Raw genomic sequence first — 15,603 nt, forward strand, 5'->3', positions numbered from 1 at the left:
TCTAGTTCTACTTTTTTGTCTGACCATGTTCATAAAGCCCTACAACATTAGGACTCCAGAAACTCTTTGCCTACCCACTTTTAATTCTTGAAGACTATTATATAAATACCCCACTAATTCAATTTATACATATGATATCAATAGATGTTACTGTTTACTAAAGAGGTATGGCTAATGATTTATTATAGATAAATATAAATTTTGGGGGTTGTTGTTGTTTTTAGATGTAGTAGCTCGTTAAAGCAAGCACTAGGGAGACGGCTCTGTGGGTAGTGTCCTGAATGTACAAGTGTAAGGACCTGAGTTTAGTTTCTTGGTACCCATATGAAAGCCAGACACAGCCCTTGGCAGAGATGGACAGATCGCTAGAGCTCACTGGCCAGACAGTTGGCCAAATTTGTGGTCTGCAGGTTCAGAGAGAGAATGTCTCAAAAAAAGAGAGAAAGAAACAGATAATGAACAAATGAGGAGAGTCACAGCCATGCAATGTGCTCAAATGAGAACTACCTTTGGCTATGAGACTTGAAAACAAGTATTGTAGTTTCACTCACCTCCCATTGGTACTAGAAATGAGGGAGGTCACCTTTCGAAGCTATTGATGAGTCTCTCTGTGCCTACTGACATCTGGGTGTCATTCTCAAATGAATGCTTCCCAAAGCAAATTTTGATTCATTTCCAATATTCCAGAAATGTTTGTCCTCCTCCACTTTTTTTGGTGTAGGATACATTTTCCAAAGTCTTCTCTGCATTTTCTGTTATCACACCCCCATACACATTTTAATGACAAGTGTGCCAAGAAACTGCCCGCTGCAAGTTTAGGCCCTCCAGGACCATCTTCTGGGGCATGACATCAAGGTTTAACAACATCATAAAAAGTTCTCAGATACATCCACGGTGTTATTCTTATCAGTTTTCTATGTGAATATTCTGAGGGGGTATTTAACCAAAACTAAAAATAACAATTGCGGTGCTGGGCGGTGGTGGCGCACGCCTTTAATCCCAGCACTCCGGAGGCAGAGGCAGGCGGATCTCTGTGAGTTTGAGGCCGGGCTGGACCGATAAGCCTCCAAAACAATACAGAGAAACCCTGTCTCGTAAAAACCAAAAAAAAAAAAAAAAAAAAAAACAATTGCCCCCTAGAGTAAAAAGGTGAATACTGAAAACATAAATTTCAGATGTATGTCTATATTATGTTTTGTACATTTGTAACTATACAAGTTGCTTACTATTTATTTTTTGTTCTTTGTTCTTAGATGGCCAGGACACCCAAAACTCCCTTTCATTTATTGCCAATTTCCCATATTCTGTGCTTCTGGAAGTCATAGGAAATTAATATTCTTTTTCAAAGTCAGTAGTTCCCACTCTGTCCAGTAGATGGCAGTATGGCATCAGGCTTACATATTTGATTAACAGTCAAAGGAAGACTATAAAACCAAGAATCTGGAGGACCAAGAATCTGGAGGACCGAGAAAGAATGTCATCTGAAATTACTATTGTCCCACTCTCCTGTGGATCCAGTTTGACACTGGACTTCCATCACCTAAAACAGCTCAACAGACGCCTGCACAGTTAGAAAGTGTTGTGTTGTATGATGATGTAATCCCTACTTAAACTCTGCACTCACAGCCAGTAGGCCTCATGGCCCTCTTGGGTAAACTTGAAAGAATGGCAAATGTGATGTTCAAATACAGCTTTTAGGGATTTTCTTCACTGCAAATGCATCTTGCTGTCTGTCTTGAAGACGCCAGAGTTAGCATGACTTACCACAGAATTCAGTGTTCTAAGTGCAGGGTGAGACTATCTTCAGAGGGAGTTTACAAGCAGGACACGAATGTCAGGCTCACAGACTTTCGGTTATATGTTGGCTCTTAAAACGGAGATGGCTTAAACTTGATTAGCATCCCATTGACTGCTAGCTTGCTTTTGGAATAGGGGCGCTGATCCACAAGACTGCATCTAAATTGTTCTCAAGAACAGCCAAGTCAGTGTCTTTGTGTCTACTGGGACTGACATAATTTTGTAGTCACTGATTTCTCGGAACTTCTCATCTCTGGTTATGTGAGCATGAACTCACATACATGACCACCACTTCCTGTCTCTCGCACGCTGTCCTGGTGGGAACCGGCGGTGAATAGGGAAAGCAGTCGAAGATCTCTTAAGATATTAAAGATGTTTTTCACTCAAAAGTCTGTAAACCAAGGACAATCAGAGAATAAGACGGTGTTCAGTCTAAAAACTATGAAGGTCAAGCACAGACCTGCATCACTCAGAGCCAAATACAAAATAACTCAGACAAATATTTACCTTCCCGGACACTCACACACTAAAGAACAATTCTTGGATGGCTTAAAGCACATATCTCATAATTATTCTGCGTAAAGAGAAGCCTAAATTTAAGCAAGGGTAAAACAAACATGCAAGAGAGTACAAAAAAGAAAGCAAATTGGAGATATCAATATCAATGGGATGTCAATAATAATAACAGTACTAATGTTGATGACAATCCGGTGAAATTCCTTTAAACTTAGAATGTGAAGCAGATAAATAAACAGATAGAATTCATAACTAAACTGTAAAGTGTGTAGAACTATGATTTAGATCATATAAAGCAGTAGGGGCTGGGGAGATGGCTTAGTCAGTAGAGGGCTTTCCACAAAGCATGAAAGCATGAGTTTGTACCCCAGCACCCACATGAGAAGTTGGGTACTCTGGTGCACGTCTACAGTTCCAGCACCAGGACCGCAGAGCAGGAAATCCCCCAAGTCCCCAGGCTGGCTGCTCAGCTGGCAGCTCAAGGTTTTGGGGAGAGACTATAAAAAACTAAGATGACCCCAGTACCCACATGGCTGCTCACAGCCATCTGGAATTCCAGTCCCAGGAATGCAACACTCTCTAGTCTCTGTGAGCAACAGACACATACGTGCACACACACACACACACACACACACACACACACACACACACACACACCCCTCTAGGTGATTCTGCTGTGTGGGCTTATTTCTGGGATGCCTACTCTGTTTCAGCTGGCTTCACGCGTGCTTTTGTGCCGTTGGTCACACAATGTTTGTTGGTGTCTGTGGTGTAACCTGAGATCAGGTACTGTGATATCTGCAACACTACTTTTCCCACTTACAGTTGCTTTGGCTATTTGACCTTTGGTGCTCACACAGGGTTTTAGTGTTGTTTTCAAGTTCTCGGAAGAAAGTTGCCATGTTTTATTTGGTTGTCAGGGTGCAGAATCAATGAAAGGCCAAACCACTGTGAGAGATTTTGACAGGTCCTGTTGACAAGCCCGGTGAAAGACTGAAGAGGGAAACTTTGGTTTGGCCTGCCTGCCCTTCACTTGCTGGCAAGTTCATCTACCTCATGGCTGCCACTGCTGTGTCCCGTCATTGACACTGAAAGCCAGCTTCCAGTTTGACCCAGAGAGCAGCAGCTCTCCAGGACTTCTTCAGCCATTGTGTCAGATGTGACTTCTGGGACATCCAGCACCAGAGACTGAGAAACTACCAAGTTCTTGGCCTCTCCAGTGTGGGACAGGCACACCCAGGCCATACCATGTAATCTAGTGATGTAACATCACATATTCAGTCTACTGGTCTTGTTCCTCTAGAGAATTATGACAAAAAAAAAACCAAAGCAAGAAGGTCAAGCAAGACTTTCTCCCTGGTCTGGCCCCCATAGCTCATTTCTTCCATGATATTCTAAACATTTCAAATACAAACTGAAGAAAGGATCTCTACAATCAAAGTAACTGTGATTATGCCTGAATCCATTCTTAGTTCTGAGAGATCTTCATATCTACTCATTAAAAAAGTTATTTTATTCCGTGTGTGTGTGTGTGTGTGTGTGTGTGTGTGTGTGTGTGTGTGTGTGTGTGTTAGAGTCTGAGGACAGCTTACTGAAGTTGGTTCTCTCCTTCTACAATGTGGGTTTTCAGGAATTGAACCCAGATCATTAGGCTAGACCACAAGTACCTTTATCTGGCTCATCAACACCCATATTCATTCTTTTGACTCTCAAAATGATCCTTGACAATCAGTGAAATTTTTGTAATCATAGCTACTGTCATGTAACTAATACCCTTTGAGCTCTTATTATAATCTAGTTCTACATGCTAGGACTAAGATTTACATTGCTTTGGACTGCACCCAGTCTTATAGAAATCTGACCTCTGAAGATGAAATGTAAATTTAGCAAGAGATTATATCCTTTAAAAATGAAGACAATTACCACTTTTACTGGTAGGCAATCAGAAAAGAATTGTGATTAGTACATGGCAAAATTTTTCAGTCAACCCATTAGATGAGAAAAGACAGCAGGAAGCAAAATGTTATTCACAGAGAGGGGACTGCAGAGAATCCAAGGATGGTAATGGTAATTTGGATTTTCCAAGTTGACTATCTTGTAAAAAAATTAAGGACACAATTCATCCAAATTGAGGAAGAAGGGATAAAACTAGCTCTATTTGTACTTGACGTTATCTTAAAACAACATGTACACACACACACATACATACGTACATGCACACATATACCCACACAATACACTCATACATACTCACACATGTATGTATGCGCACAAACTTGGAGCTAGTAAATGAGTTCAGAAACACTGCAGGACACAGGGTCAGCAAGCAAAACCAGTTATGTGCTAACAATTTCTCTTTTTCCAAAAGAGAAATAAGAAAAGTTCCATATGCAATAACATGGAATGGGGTAAGTTACTTGATAATATGTTTAGCCCAATATAGAGGTACGAGATCTGTGCATTAAAATTGTAAAATACTGCTAGAAAATATTAAAGAAGATTCAAATCAAAAGAAAAGGATCCCATTTTCACTGGAAAACAAAATATTGACATCTCCCTAAAATGATCTTCAGAGTCCTTACAACCTCATTTCAAATGACATTTTCTAGTCACTTAAACTTCATGTGACAATATAAAGACAATGAGATTCAAGTTGGTGTGCACATAAACCCATGAAGCAGAATTCAAACTCCAGAAATAAACTCATACACTCCAAGACATTGCGTCTTTTTACTTGCTTTTATTTGTTTGTTGTGAGGCAAGGTCATGTTGTAAAATCCAGGTTGGTCTGGAGTTTGTTAGGCAGCACAGCCTGCCTCACACACTGACTCAGCCTGCCAGTGCTGGTATAACAGCCTGCTTGTGCCTCTGCACTGCCGGCCACCTGAGTTTAAGCACAGACTACTTGACTGGAAAAGAACAATCTCTCATCAAGTGATACAGGACAGCTACCTATTTGCTTGTAAAATAACAAAAGTGGACTCCCACCCTCGCAGCTTTTTAAAATAATCAAAATGGGTCAAAGACCTAGAGGTAAGAGCTAAATTTATAAAAGTCTTACATGAAAACTTCTTGATCTATGACACCACAAGTCTAAATAATTGTGCAAGGAAAAAAAAAAAAAGAATGAAGCCGGGCAGTGGTGGCGCACACCTTTAATCCCAGCACTCCGGAGGCAGAGGCAGGCGGATCTCTGTGAGTTCAAGGCCGGGCTGGACCGACAGCCTCCAAAACAATACAGAGAAACCCTGTCTTGTAAAAACAAAACAAACAAACAAAAAAGAATGATAGATAAATGTGACTGGATCATAATCACTTTTTGTGCTCAAAGGTCATAATCAAGAAAATGGAAGGTCAAGTTATAGAAAAACATTGTGAAAATCATAAATCTCGCAAGGGAATCTGGACCTCGACAGAAGGCCCTGCTAGAACCCAGTAATACGGGGAACCCCGAGTTTAGGCACAGACAAACGGCAGACTGGGGCACAGCTCAGTCCGCACTGTAGCGTGCCTCACAAGCATAAGGACCTGAGCTATGTGCGTTGGTCCCCAGAACGCACATTTTAAAAAGTCCCATGTGGTCATCTTCACTTCTAATCTCTGCTCTAGGAAGGCAGAGACGGGCAGACCCCTGGGCTCCCTGACCAGACAGTCTGGCCTACATGCGAAGTTCCAGCTCAGTGAGAGGCTTTATCTAAAGAGAGAAGGGGGGAGGAAGGAGAGGGAGGGAAGAGGAGATGGCACCTGACGAATGCCACACATAAAAGTGCAGGTAGGAGGATCTAAACAGGATGTGGCTGGATGTGATTGACATCAAAATTAGAGTGAAATGCCACTTCAGAGCCACGAAGAACACTGGAACCAAATAAGGAGGTAACACATGTCAGTGAAAATGTGGAGAAACAGGAACCCTCATACATTTCTGGTGGACTGCTAGGCTAATGACAGGGAGTCCAGACTCAGATCAGCTTGCTTTCTGGTTGAAAAAGACAATGAAACCCAGAGATCAGTACAAGGTTTTTTGTTTTGTTTTGTTTTGTTTTTTTCAACAATCGTTATATTTGCGAAGACCCATAAGCTTGGAACAGGGACTAAAATGAAGAGACATCCATAAGCAACTATCACGTTAGAACTGTTGGAAGTTTACCAGAGACAGTGAAAAGATTAACCTCTGAAAGAGGGCTTGAGGGTATGCAAGCAAGAGATAAGTCAGAGAGTTGGCAAGTGGGTGTTTTATAAAAATGAGAGACGAGTATAACATAATCAAAACTCTCTTTCTTTGGTTATGAGCAGAAGATGGGAAGCATAAAGGTTGGGATGAAATCAAAATTCTCTTTCTTTGGTTATGAGTAGAAGATGGGAAACCCACTAGGTATTGAATGTTCCTATTAGAAACCAAAACTGGAGGTCTATGTTTAATGTCTTAACACAGGAGAAAACAGAGGTACGTGTGGCCAGTCTCGTTAGCTGTAAATTTTAAATGACTACATAGCGCTGTGTCATACACTGTGGTGAGAATTAATTGTTTTATTTAGATGTCTTGCTCAGAACGGTATCTGGCTGCTAGTAAGTAAATGTTCCTTGTACCTCGGTTCTTCTGTTAGAACTAACAATAACAATTAGAACATTCTAGTTTTATGAGCAGACACAAAGCCATTCCAAGAGAACTTGTTAGGAACTTTGTAAGGCTAACTTCATTTCTCACAAGAAATGGGAAGAGAGACCCATTTTTGCCAAAATTTCTGAGACCAGATAGTGCCTTTGATCTTGGCAACACTCTGCGTGGTTACAGGGCCACACCTTGTTCTGCATTTTCCTGTGTGCGGGCAGTTAGAAGTTTCCACCAGAGTAGCAAACGGCAGGAAGAAGAAAGAAGAAAAAAATCCCCAGCTTTGAGAAGATTGCCAGACCCCTCTCAGCCGGGCTGTAGGGGAATCCTTGCCCCATTCTTGAAGTGCAAGTCCCCTATGGCAAGTTGCTTATTTGGTTTCCTTTTCACTTATTGCGTCATCCTTTTATTTTTGTGCTACTCAGTCACTGGTCACTATGCAACCCTTGGTGACGAAATCCCTGAGCTGAGTTCTGAGTTCTAAGTTTAGTGATGCAGTGAGTGTTGCTTCGGCTGTTTCTCTGTGTGAGGCCAGAAACCGAGACAGGAAGCTCATGGAGAAAAAGGACAGTGGGGTGTGCATGCCATGCCGGCAGAGGGAAAGGGGCTGCTTCTTGTTTAGCTATTGCTCAGCTGCATCTTGTTCACTCGGGGAGGGAAGGAGGGAAAGAGAAAGGGGGAAGGGGGAGATAGCTTTGTTATGGGCATCATCACACGTGAGAGTGGTAGCTGAGAGATCACATGACAAGCCGTCTCTGCAAGCTAAAGGTCCCAGATGCCAGGAGTGTAGCTCAGTCCAAGTTTGGAAGCCTCAGAACGAGGCAACGTGGAATCTAATTCTACCAGAAGACAAAGACTAAGAACCCCAGAGGCCACTAGAGTCACACCCCGCAGTTGTGTTCACAGGCACAAAAAGACGAGTGTCCAAATGCAGGGGTAAAGAGAGGCAGGGACCAGCTCTTGCCCTTTTTGTTCTACCTGAACCAAACTGATCTTGCTGAGCCACCTCCAACCCTTCCCCTCGGTTCTTGAACTCATCCTCTGAGAACACCTCCCATCATCCCCTCAAGTTGACACTTGCAAGGACCTGTACCCATCACTAACCGGAGAATGTGAAAATGTGTGCAGAGAGCTGTCCGCTGTGCCAGAGGAAAAGCAAATCTGGCAGGACCAGGCTGGAGGGCCCAGCAGCCAGCAAGCGTCCTGAAAGCTTGTGGGGAAGACGAACAGGAGGGAAGGCATCATTGTGGTCCCCAGGTTTCACAAGCTCTCTGGGTTACAGAGCAGGATTTTCTAGTGTGAGCAGGATTTGGGGAAAGCTATCACTGTCAGCGTGGAGGGCATTGACTTTCTCGCTTTTCCCACTTTCTTGTCCTTCTTGTCTCATCCCCAACTGTTTCTCTTCAAGTGCAGACTGGAGATACCACGTGATTGCTACCTCTTCTAGAAAAACACCACGTTTGTTTCTCTGTGCTTCTGAAAAGGCAGTCAAGAAAGAAAACAAAATTAATATATATATATACATATATATTAATGTGTATGTGTATATATACATATATATATATATATGAGAGAGAGAGAGAGAGAGAGAGAGACTCATTCTATAAGTTCTGTGACTCCAGAGAACCCAACTAATACAGAAGCTGTACTTCAAGACCGAACCTCCAGGAACTGCTCCACACCTCCCTATTAGATGGAATGAGATGGTCAAAGTCCACTTGGGTGGGTGATCAGGGTGGTCAGAGTGGGCCGTCAGAGTGCTCCAGGCTCCCACCTTGACTTCCTGCCTTGACTTTCCTCATTAATGGACTACAAACCATAAACCAAACACCTTCGCTATGATTTCTTATTTTATTTCCTTTTAAAATGTATGTACGTATGTATGTATGTACATATGTATGAATGAATGAATTATTTAGGGGCATGTCTACATCACAGCCTATGTGTGAAGGTCAGAGGAGAACTTGTAAGAGTCAGTTCTCTCTCCCATCACATAGGTCCTGGCTATGAAACTCAAGTCATCAGACTTTATGACAGGCACCTGTACCCTGACTCATTTCACTGCTCTGGTTATTTGATTTTGCCGTTGTTTAGCCCAGAATAACCTTGAACTCATAATCTCAAGTTCAAGCAATCCTCCTAAATCTACTACGCAAATGCTACAATTGGAGGCATGCACCACCACAGCTAGTATAAAATACAGTTACAACAATCAACTTTAACCTTGAAATAGCTTAATTCAGTCATATGTAAAAACTTGGCACATTTAGTTACACACTGAGTTTTATTTATGCTATTTCATTTATTTTTTAAGACTTCTATTTTTAATTTATGTGTATGAGCATTTTACCTGCATGTACGCCTGTGACCCGTGTGCATGCAGTACCTGTGGAGGCCAGAAGATGACAGATACCCTGGAACTAGAGTTGGAGACAGCTGGGAGCTGTCATTTCGGTGCTGAGAACTGAACCTGGGTCCTCTGGAAGAGCAGCCAGTGCTCTTAACCGCTGAGCCATCTCTCTAGCCCCATTACATTGTTTTTTATATGTGTTTTCATTAACAGATTTTGTGCCTGTAGTTTCATTTTGAACACTTTCACTTTACTCTTTATACAGTAGCTACAAGTGATACACACATTACCCTTAGAGTATCCTAAATTTGACTACATACTATTCCTTAGAGTTTTACCCTCTCTAGCTGTACTATAGCTAACCCAATACAGCGACTCAATTTAATCTACTAAATCAATCATTTTTCTTTGTAAAAATTAACCTGCCTCTGACATTTTATGGTAACAAAATATGGGCCTAGATGCCCCACAACTGAAGGGTGGATAGAGAAAATGTGGTACATTTACACGATGGAGTACTACTCAGCAGAACAAAACAATGGAATCTTGAAATTTGCAGGCAAATGGATGGCACTAGAAGAAACCAACCTGAGTGAGGAAACCAAGTCAAAAAAAGACAAACATGGTGTGTACTCATTCATATATGGATTTTAGACATAGATCAGGGGAGTGACAGCCTACAATCCCAGTGCCAGTGAGTCTGGGAAACAGGGAGATTCCCAAGAGATAAGCATGATACCCCAGAGAAGTGGAATGAGGTAAGATCTCCTGAGCAGATTGGGAACATCGGGGGAGTAGAGAGGGAACCAGGAAAAACAGAAGGGGAGAAGAGGAGGGGAGAAGAAGGCATGAGGGAGCAGGAAGGTTGAGTTGAGGTAAGAATAGAGGAGAGCAGGATGAGAGATACCATAATAGATGAAGTCATTATAGGTTTGTGAGGAGAGAGCTGACACTAATGAGATTTCCAGAGATCTACAAGGATAACACCAACTGGCAAACTAAGCAATAGCAGGGAGACTACCTTAATAGCCCCTCTCTGATGATAAGATTGATGACTACCTTATATGACATCCTAGAACCTTCATCCAGTGACTGATGGAAGCAGAGACAGATATCCACAGCTAAACACTGAACTGAGCGCCTGGAACCCAGTGACAGAGATGGAGGAATAATGACCAAAGTGGTCAAAACCATGCTGGTGAAATCCACAAAGACAGCTGATCTGACAAGGGGGAGCTCTTGAACCCCAGACTGATGGCTGAGAGGCCAGCAGGGGACTTATCCAGACTCCCTGAATGTAGTTTCAGTGAGGAGGCCTCAGAATCTCTAGGGTCTTGGGTAGTAGATCACTGTTTATTTACCATGGCGTATGAGTGAACTTTGGGTGTCCTCTCCATATGGAGGGATGCTCTCTTAGCCTGGACACAAGGGGAAGGGCCTAGGCCCTGCTTTGGATGAAATGACAGACTCTGGAGATGCCCCCAAGGAGGGCCTCACCCTTCCTGGGGAATGATGTGGGGACTGGGTGAGGGGCTGGGAGAGGGCTGGTTGAGGGACTAGGGAGGGGGAGTGGGAGAGGAAGCTGGGATTGACATGTGAAGCATTCATGCAAGTTTCTAAGACATAATTTATTTTAATAAAAATAAAAATATGGGCTATTAAATACTCTGAAATATTTACTTTGAGAACTTTTCATAGAATACTGCATAGTGAATGCCCCCCAAATGGAAACAAATAAGCCACCTCTATCACTGTCTCTCCTCCTGTGATGTCAGCTGACTGTGAGCTCTCCAGGTGCCACTTTGTGAGGAAGATCAGAGGCCACTGCATGTAGCAAGGGAAAGGCAACTTCCTATGAGTTCTCAAGTCTCTTCCTTGCTAAATGAAATAGGGCAACTCTACTGAATGACTTCGGAAACTCCCTGCATTGGTCTTTATGTCATGTATACTCCAGGCTAATGAAAAATGCTTGGGGGGGCAAGAGAAAAGGAGAAGAAAAGAAGAAAGAGAAAGGGAAAGAGAGCTAGCTTAAGGCTTAGGGATCACTCAGTGATGTCACTAGACATGTTCAAATGCAATAGAAGAGAGATGGCTTTGGTTTTGAAAAAAAATGCTGTTTTACAAACCCATTCAGAGAGTTGTTTTTCTAATATCATGAAGTAGCTGCAGTTCTGCCAAGAGCTAGCCTTCAAAAGCCAAAAGGCTGAAGGAGAATGCAACCCACAGGAGGGCCAGAGCAAACTCAAAAGCTAAGCTCGCTGGTCCCATTTTGTTGTAAGTTAGTCTATTTAAGAAGAATGCATACTCAACAGTGAAGAGCTAGGAAGTGCACAATGAACAAAAATAGGAAAAGCCCACCATCCATTTGTACACCAAACAAAAGGGCTGTTAAACGGACTGTTGGTGTGCCTCCTCTTGTCCATTTTCCTCCCCGTGTCCTTGTGTGGCTGTAGTGTGGATACTTTTTATGCCCTGATGTTCAGTATAACTTGGTGCTTTACAGATATATGTACAATATCTGTACGTATTCATGGGATGGATAGTGAAAATCATATTGCACACAATGTGTAGTAACTAAAACAAGATAATCAGAATTTCATCTGTGTTAGCATTCTATTATTGCAATGCACACTTGAAAGAATGAACTTGCAAAGAGGGAAGTTTTATTTCTGCTGCTCAGGCCCATTACTGGTTGGTTCTGTTGCTTTGAGGCTGTGAGGAAGCCCATCAAGACCTGAGGGAGTGTCTTAGAAAACCTCACCTCATGCATGGTCAGAATGCAAACCAAGGAACAGGCGGCCAAACACTCTTCCCACAATAATCTAATGACTTCTTACTGGAACTTGTCTCCAAAAGACTACCAATGGGCCCTCCATGGAGACTGCATCTTTGGGAGAGAACACTCAACATCAAAACTATCATATCACCTCTTGGATGTGTATAATGCCTTCATGTTGGGACTCTTTTCTAGCTCTTTAATTTAAAATATAGAGTAAGTCACTCTCTGCTGCAACTATAGGACACTAGACTCTTGTATAATTCTGCTATCTAAAGATGCATGTGTGTTCATGATAGAAAATATTTAAAGGGGAATATGGAAAATTGAAAACCTAATAGTGCATCTAAATTAAATAAAGTGTATCAAATTATGAAGATACCTATGACCCTGCCTAAAGATATCTTCTTATCATGGAGAAAGTTCCAGGTTCAAATAGGACTAGGGGTGCAAAGGGAAGAGGGAAAGATGTTTCCTATCATCCTTTTCACATTATCCCTTCATAGCTCCTATTGATATTTGATTGGATGTATTTGCCAGAAAAAACCATCATATTCATACACCAACATACACATAGACCTTTCACTTATTTTATAAAATAAGTAAGACTGTATCCATTAGCATATGCATTGTTCTTTTCAATAAATAAATTTGTGACATAGTCCCATATGGCTAATTGTCCATTCAGATGGCTGTCTAGTACTCCATTTCATTTGTAATATAGTATTACTTTACCTAGTTTCCAAAGATGAACATTTATTTTTTTAACTAGAGAAATACTGTAATAAGAATTTGCCATTGTTGTATAAGTGTAACATGTATTGAAAACGGTTACCTTGGCCAGTGGGATGGTAAAGGGACATAGCACTAAACCCGGAGTCTTGAGTTCCGTTCCTGGAGCCCACATGATAGAAGGAGAGAACTGGCTTCTCCAAGCTGTCTGTCCTCTGATTTCCCATCTGCTTACTGCACTCCCACCATCCCACATTCCTGCCCCCATCAAATAAGTGTACATTTAAAAATTAATAAAATAAAAATGGCTACCTCACTTCTTGTTTGATTGGCACATTTTTAAACCCAGTAACACTGAACAGATATCATCTTTATTAATCCCTCAAGTTTCTTTTCCTGGTATCTGTTGGGAACCTTTTGGAGAGGGAAGAAAATGATGCACTTCGTTATGCATCGTGAGTGTGGTTCTGGCCCTACTCTTCCTCTGGGTTTCTGGGTGACTTTGACACACTGAACTGTGTAATGTATCCACAGTCACATTATCAGTATTTTTCTTTATGCCTCCGGATTAACATATTGGTGCAATAGATCATCTTTGTTCCAACGTCGTTTTTCATATTCCTTATTTTACCCCCTGGAATTTGGTCATTGACTTTCTAATCCACTTCGTATTTTATGTTAGACTTCATGTCCCCCTAGTCAATATATAATAATGCTTATGTGTTGTTGGGTTGTGGCTGCTGATAATTTTCAAAACATTCACGGTTTTTCTCCAATGGAGGTTTCTCCCAAAGAATTCATCTTTTGGACTGTATCTCAGTCAATCAAACCTATTTTTTATTTTATTTTATTTCATTTCTGCTTATTTCCTTCATTCCTAGATCTTTCCACTCTGGATCATGCCATTCTATACACCGAGCTCTTCGATGAGAGCACGGCAGCTGTAATCCGAGTTGTGTGCATGATTCTGGAATAGTTTTCTTATTCTAGAAACACTGTGCTACTCTGTATTTAATCATATCTAGGAACTCTTTTCTGCTGGGACAGTTCATCCCTCAGCCTCCCCTTTAGAAAAGGCCCTGGCTGGTTTTTCTCAATTCTCAGAGCTCCCTCTTCTGTTGCTTTGGGGAAGCACTGGGCAACGTGGCCCCTTCTGTCAGTGGCCCACCCCGTAGACTTCCTTTCCCTGGTCTTTTTTATTTCTACACTACTCAAATTGGATCCCATATTGAGCATTTTTTCCAGGATGTGGGGTTCATTTCCAAAAGGGGAGCTATGGCTTATTGATATGAAGTTTCTCCTGTAAATCCTCTTGGAGCTCACTGAGGTCCTCTCCCATCAACCCACTATGCCAATTGGCAGAAGCCATCCCATCTGGAATGAGCTGTTCCACTGCCTGGCTTTTCTGTTGACACCTTGGATATTTGAGAGTTCTTTTGTCTTCAGGGCTGTCTGCTCTCCTCTGTTTTCTTCTGGGTATTTCTCCTCTGTTGCTTTATCAATTAGTGAAACTTTACAAAGTTTTAGAAATGCTTACAGTTTGCATGTATTTTTAACCCAATATATAGTACATGAAATTGGCAGGAGGTTGAATAAAATATTAGAAGCTGTTAAAACAAGAAAAAAATGACATAGGAAAACTGAAAGGGAGAACTGAAAGTGGGAATTTCCTCTGAAGCAGAGAGGACCATCCCTTATAAATAGCTCAGACCATGGAGGAAGAACATTCTCACTTGCAGCCTTTGGCAGCCTCTGCCTCATCTGACAGGTAGCAGCCAGCACGCCCCCCCAGCTTCCATCATGACCAACAGGTGGATCCTTCAAGCTGCATTTCTGCTGTGGTTTCTCCCCATATCCCTGTCCATCAACTACGAGGAACTTGAGGCCAGACAAAGCAGAAGCAATTCAGAGTGTGAGGACCTCCTGAAACAGCTGCGTGGACCTCTCTGCCTCAGAGACAGAAAGTTCTTCAAGATGCCTATGGAGGTGAACCACCCAGAACAGATGGAGAAGAGAGACACTGCCTTCATCATCCAAGAGATGCTCCAGAATATCTTTCTTGTCTTCAACAACACTTTCTCCAGCACTGGGTGGAATAAGACCATCGTTGAAAGTTTCTTAGGTAAACTTCACAATCAGATAGTCTTTCTGAATGAAACCCTAAAGGAAGTGCCAGAGGATGAAAGTTTGACTACAAGGATTAGCTTGAAGAGCTATTACTGGCAGCTGGGAAGGTACCTTAAAGAGAAGAGGTACAGCAGCTGCGCCTGGATGGTGACCCGAGCAGCAGTCTCAAGGAACTTTTTAATCATTAGAAGGCTCACTTGGATCTTCCAGAGCTGAAGACCTGTTAGCTGATGCCTCTGAGACTGGATAATGGTTGCAGGCAATCTTGAAGCATCTGAAAGGTCAAAGGAGGACTTTGAAATTTTATTAATTTATAACTTAAGTTATTTTCTGATCTTTATTTAAAATTTTAACCTAGGAAAATAAAAATATTTATGACACAAAAGTCAATATTGCAACATAATTTCTACTGATTTATATAGCCTTCTATGTCAATAATTGCTGGACATCTTTTACAAAGTGTTCTTTGTAAAGCACTGCTAGAAACTAGTGTAGTTTCTGACTCCTGCCTTTCAGGAATTTAAAACCAAAGGAATACACATACATTACACAAGGTAAGAGATAATGGGAGACCTAAAGCTTCTAGAGAAATTATTGTGGCATTACCTGCTGTGGGATTGAAAAAGGCAGTGGCAAGCAGGTGGTTCTGGAGCCAGAACCCAGAGTGTCCTATGCTTCTACTCGATTCTTGGGGCT

The 15,603-nt window shown here is 41.9% G+C and overlaps 1 protein-coding gene across 1 annotated transcript; it reads left to right on the forward strand.

Moving 5' to 3' along the window:
• The first annotated feature begins 14,532 nt into the window (after positions 1–14,532).
• On the forward strand, positions 14,533–15,292 carry Ifnb1 (interferon beta 1). Its single transcript, XM_040757177.1, has one exon. It carries the CDS (start codon positions 14,581–14,583, stop codon positions 15,121–15,123), a length of 543 nt encoding a protein of 180 aa, XP_040613111.1. The 5' UTR covers positions 14,533–14,580; the 3' UTR covers positions 15,124–15,292.
• The last annotated feature ends 311 nt before the right edge of the window (positions 15,293–15,603 follow it).

The sequence above is a fragment of the Mesocricetus auratus genome, unplaced genomic scaffold (assembly GCF_017639785.1).
Source record: "Mesocricetus auratus isolate SY011 unplaced genomic scaffold, BCM_Maur_2.0 Super-Scaffold_100014, whole genome shotgun sequence".
In the NCBI taxonomy this organism is placed as follows: domain Eukaryota; kingdom Metazoa; phylum Chordata; class Mammalia; order Rodentia; family Cricetidae; genus Mesocricetus; species Mesocricetus auratus.

What these genes read in the sequence shown, in the direction of transcription:
- Ifnb1 (XM_040757177.1), top strand. Translation starts at nt 14,581, where the DNA reads ATGACCAACAGGTGGATCCTTCAAGCTGCATTTCTGCTGTGGTTTCTC.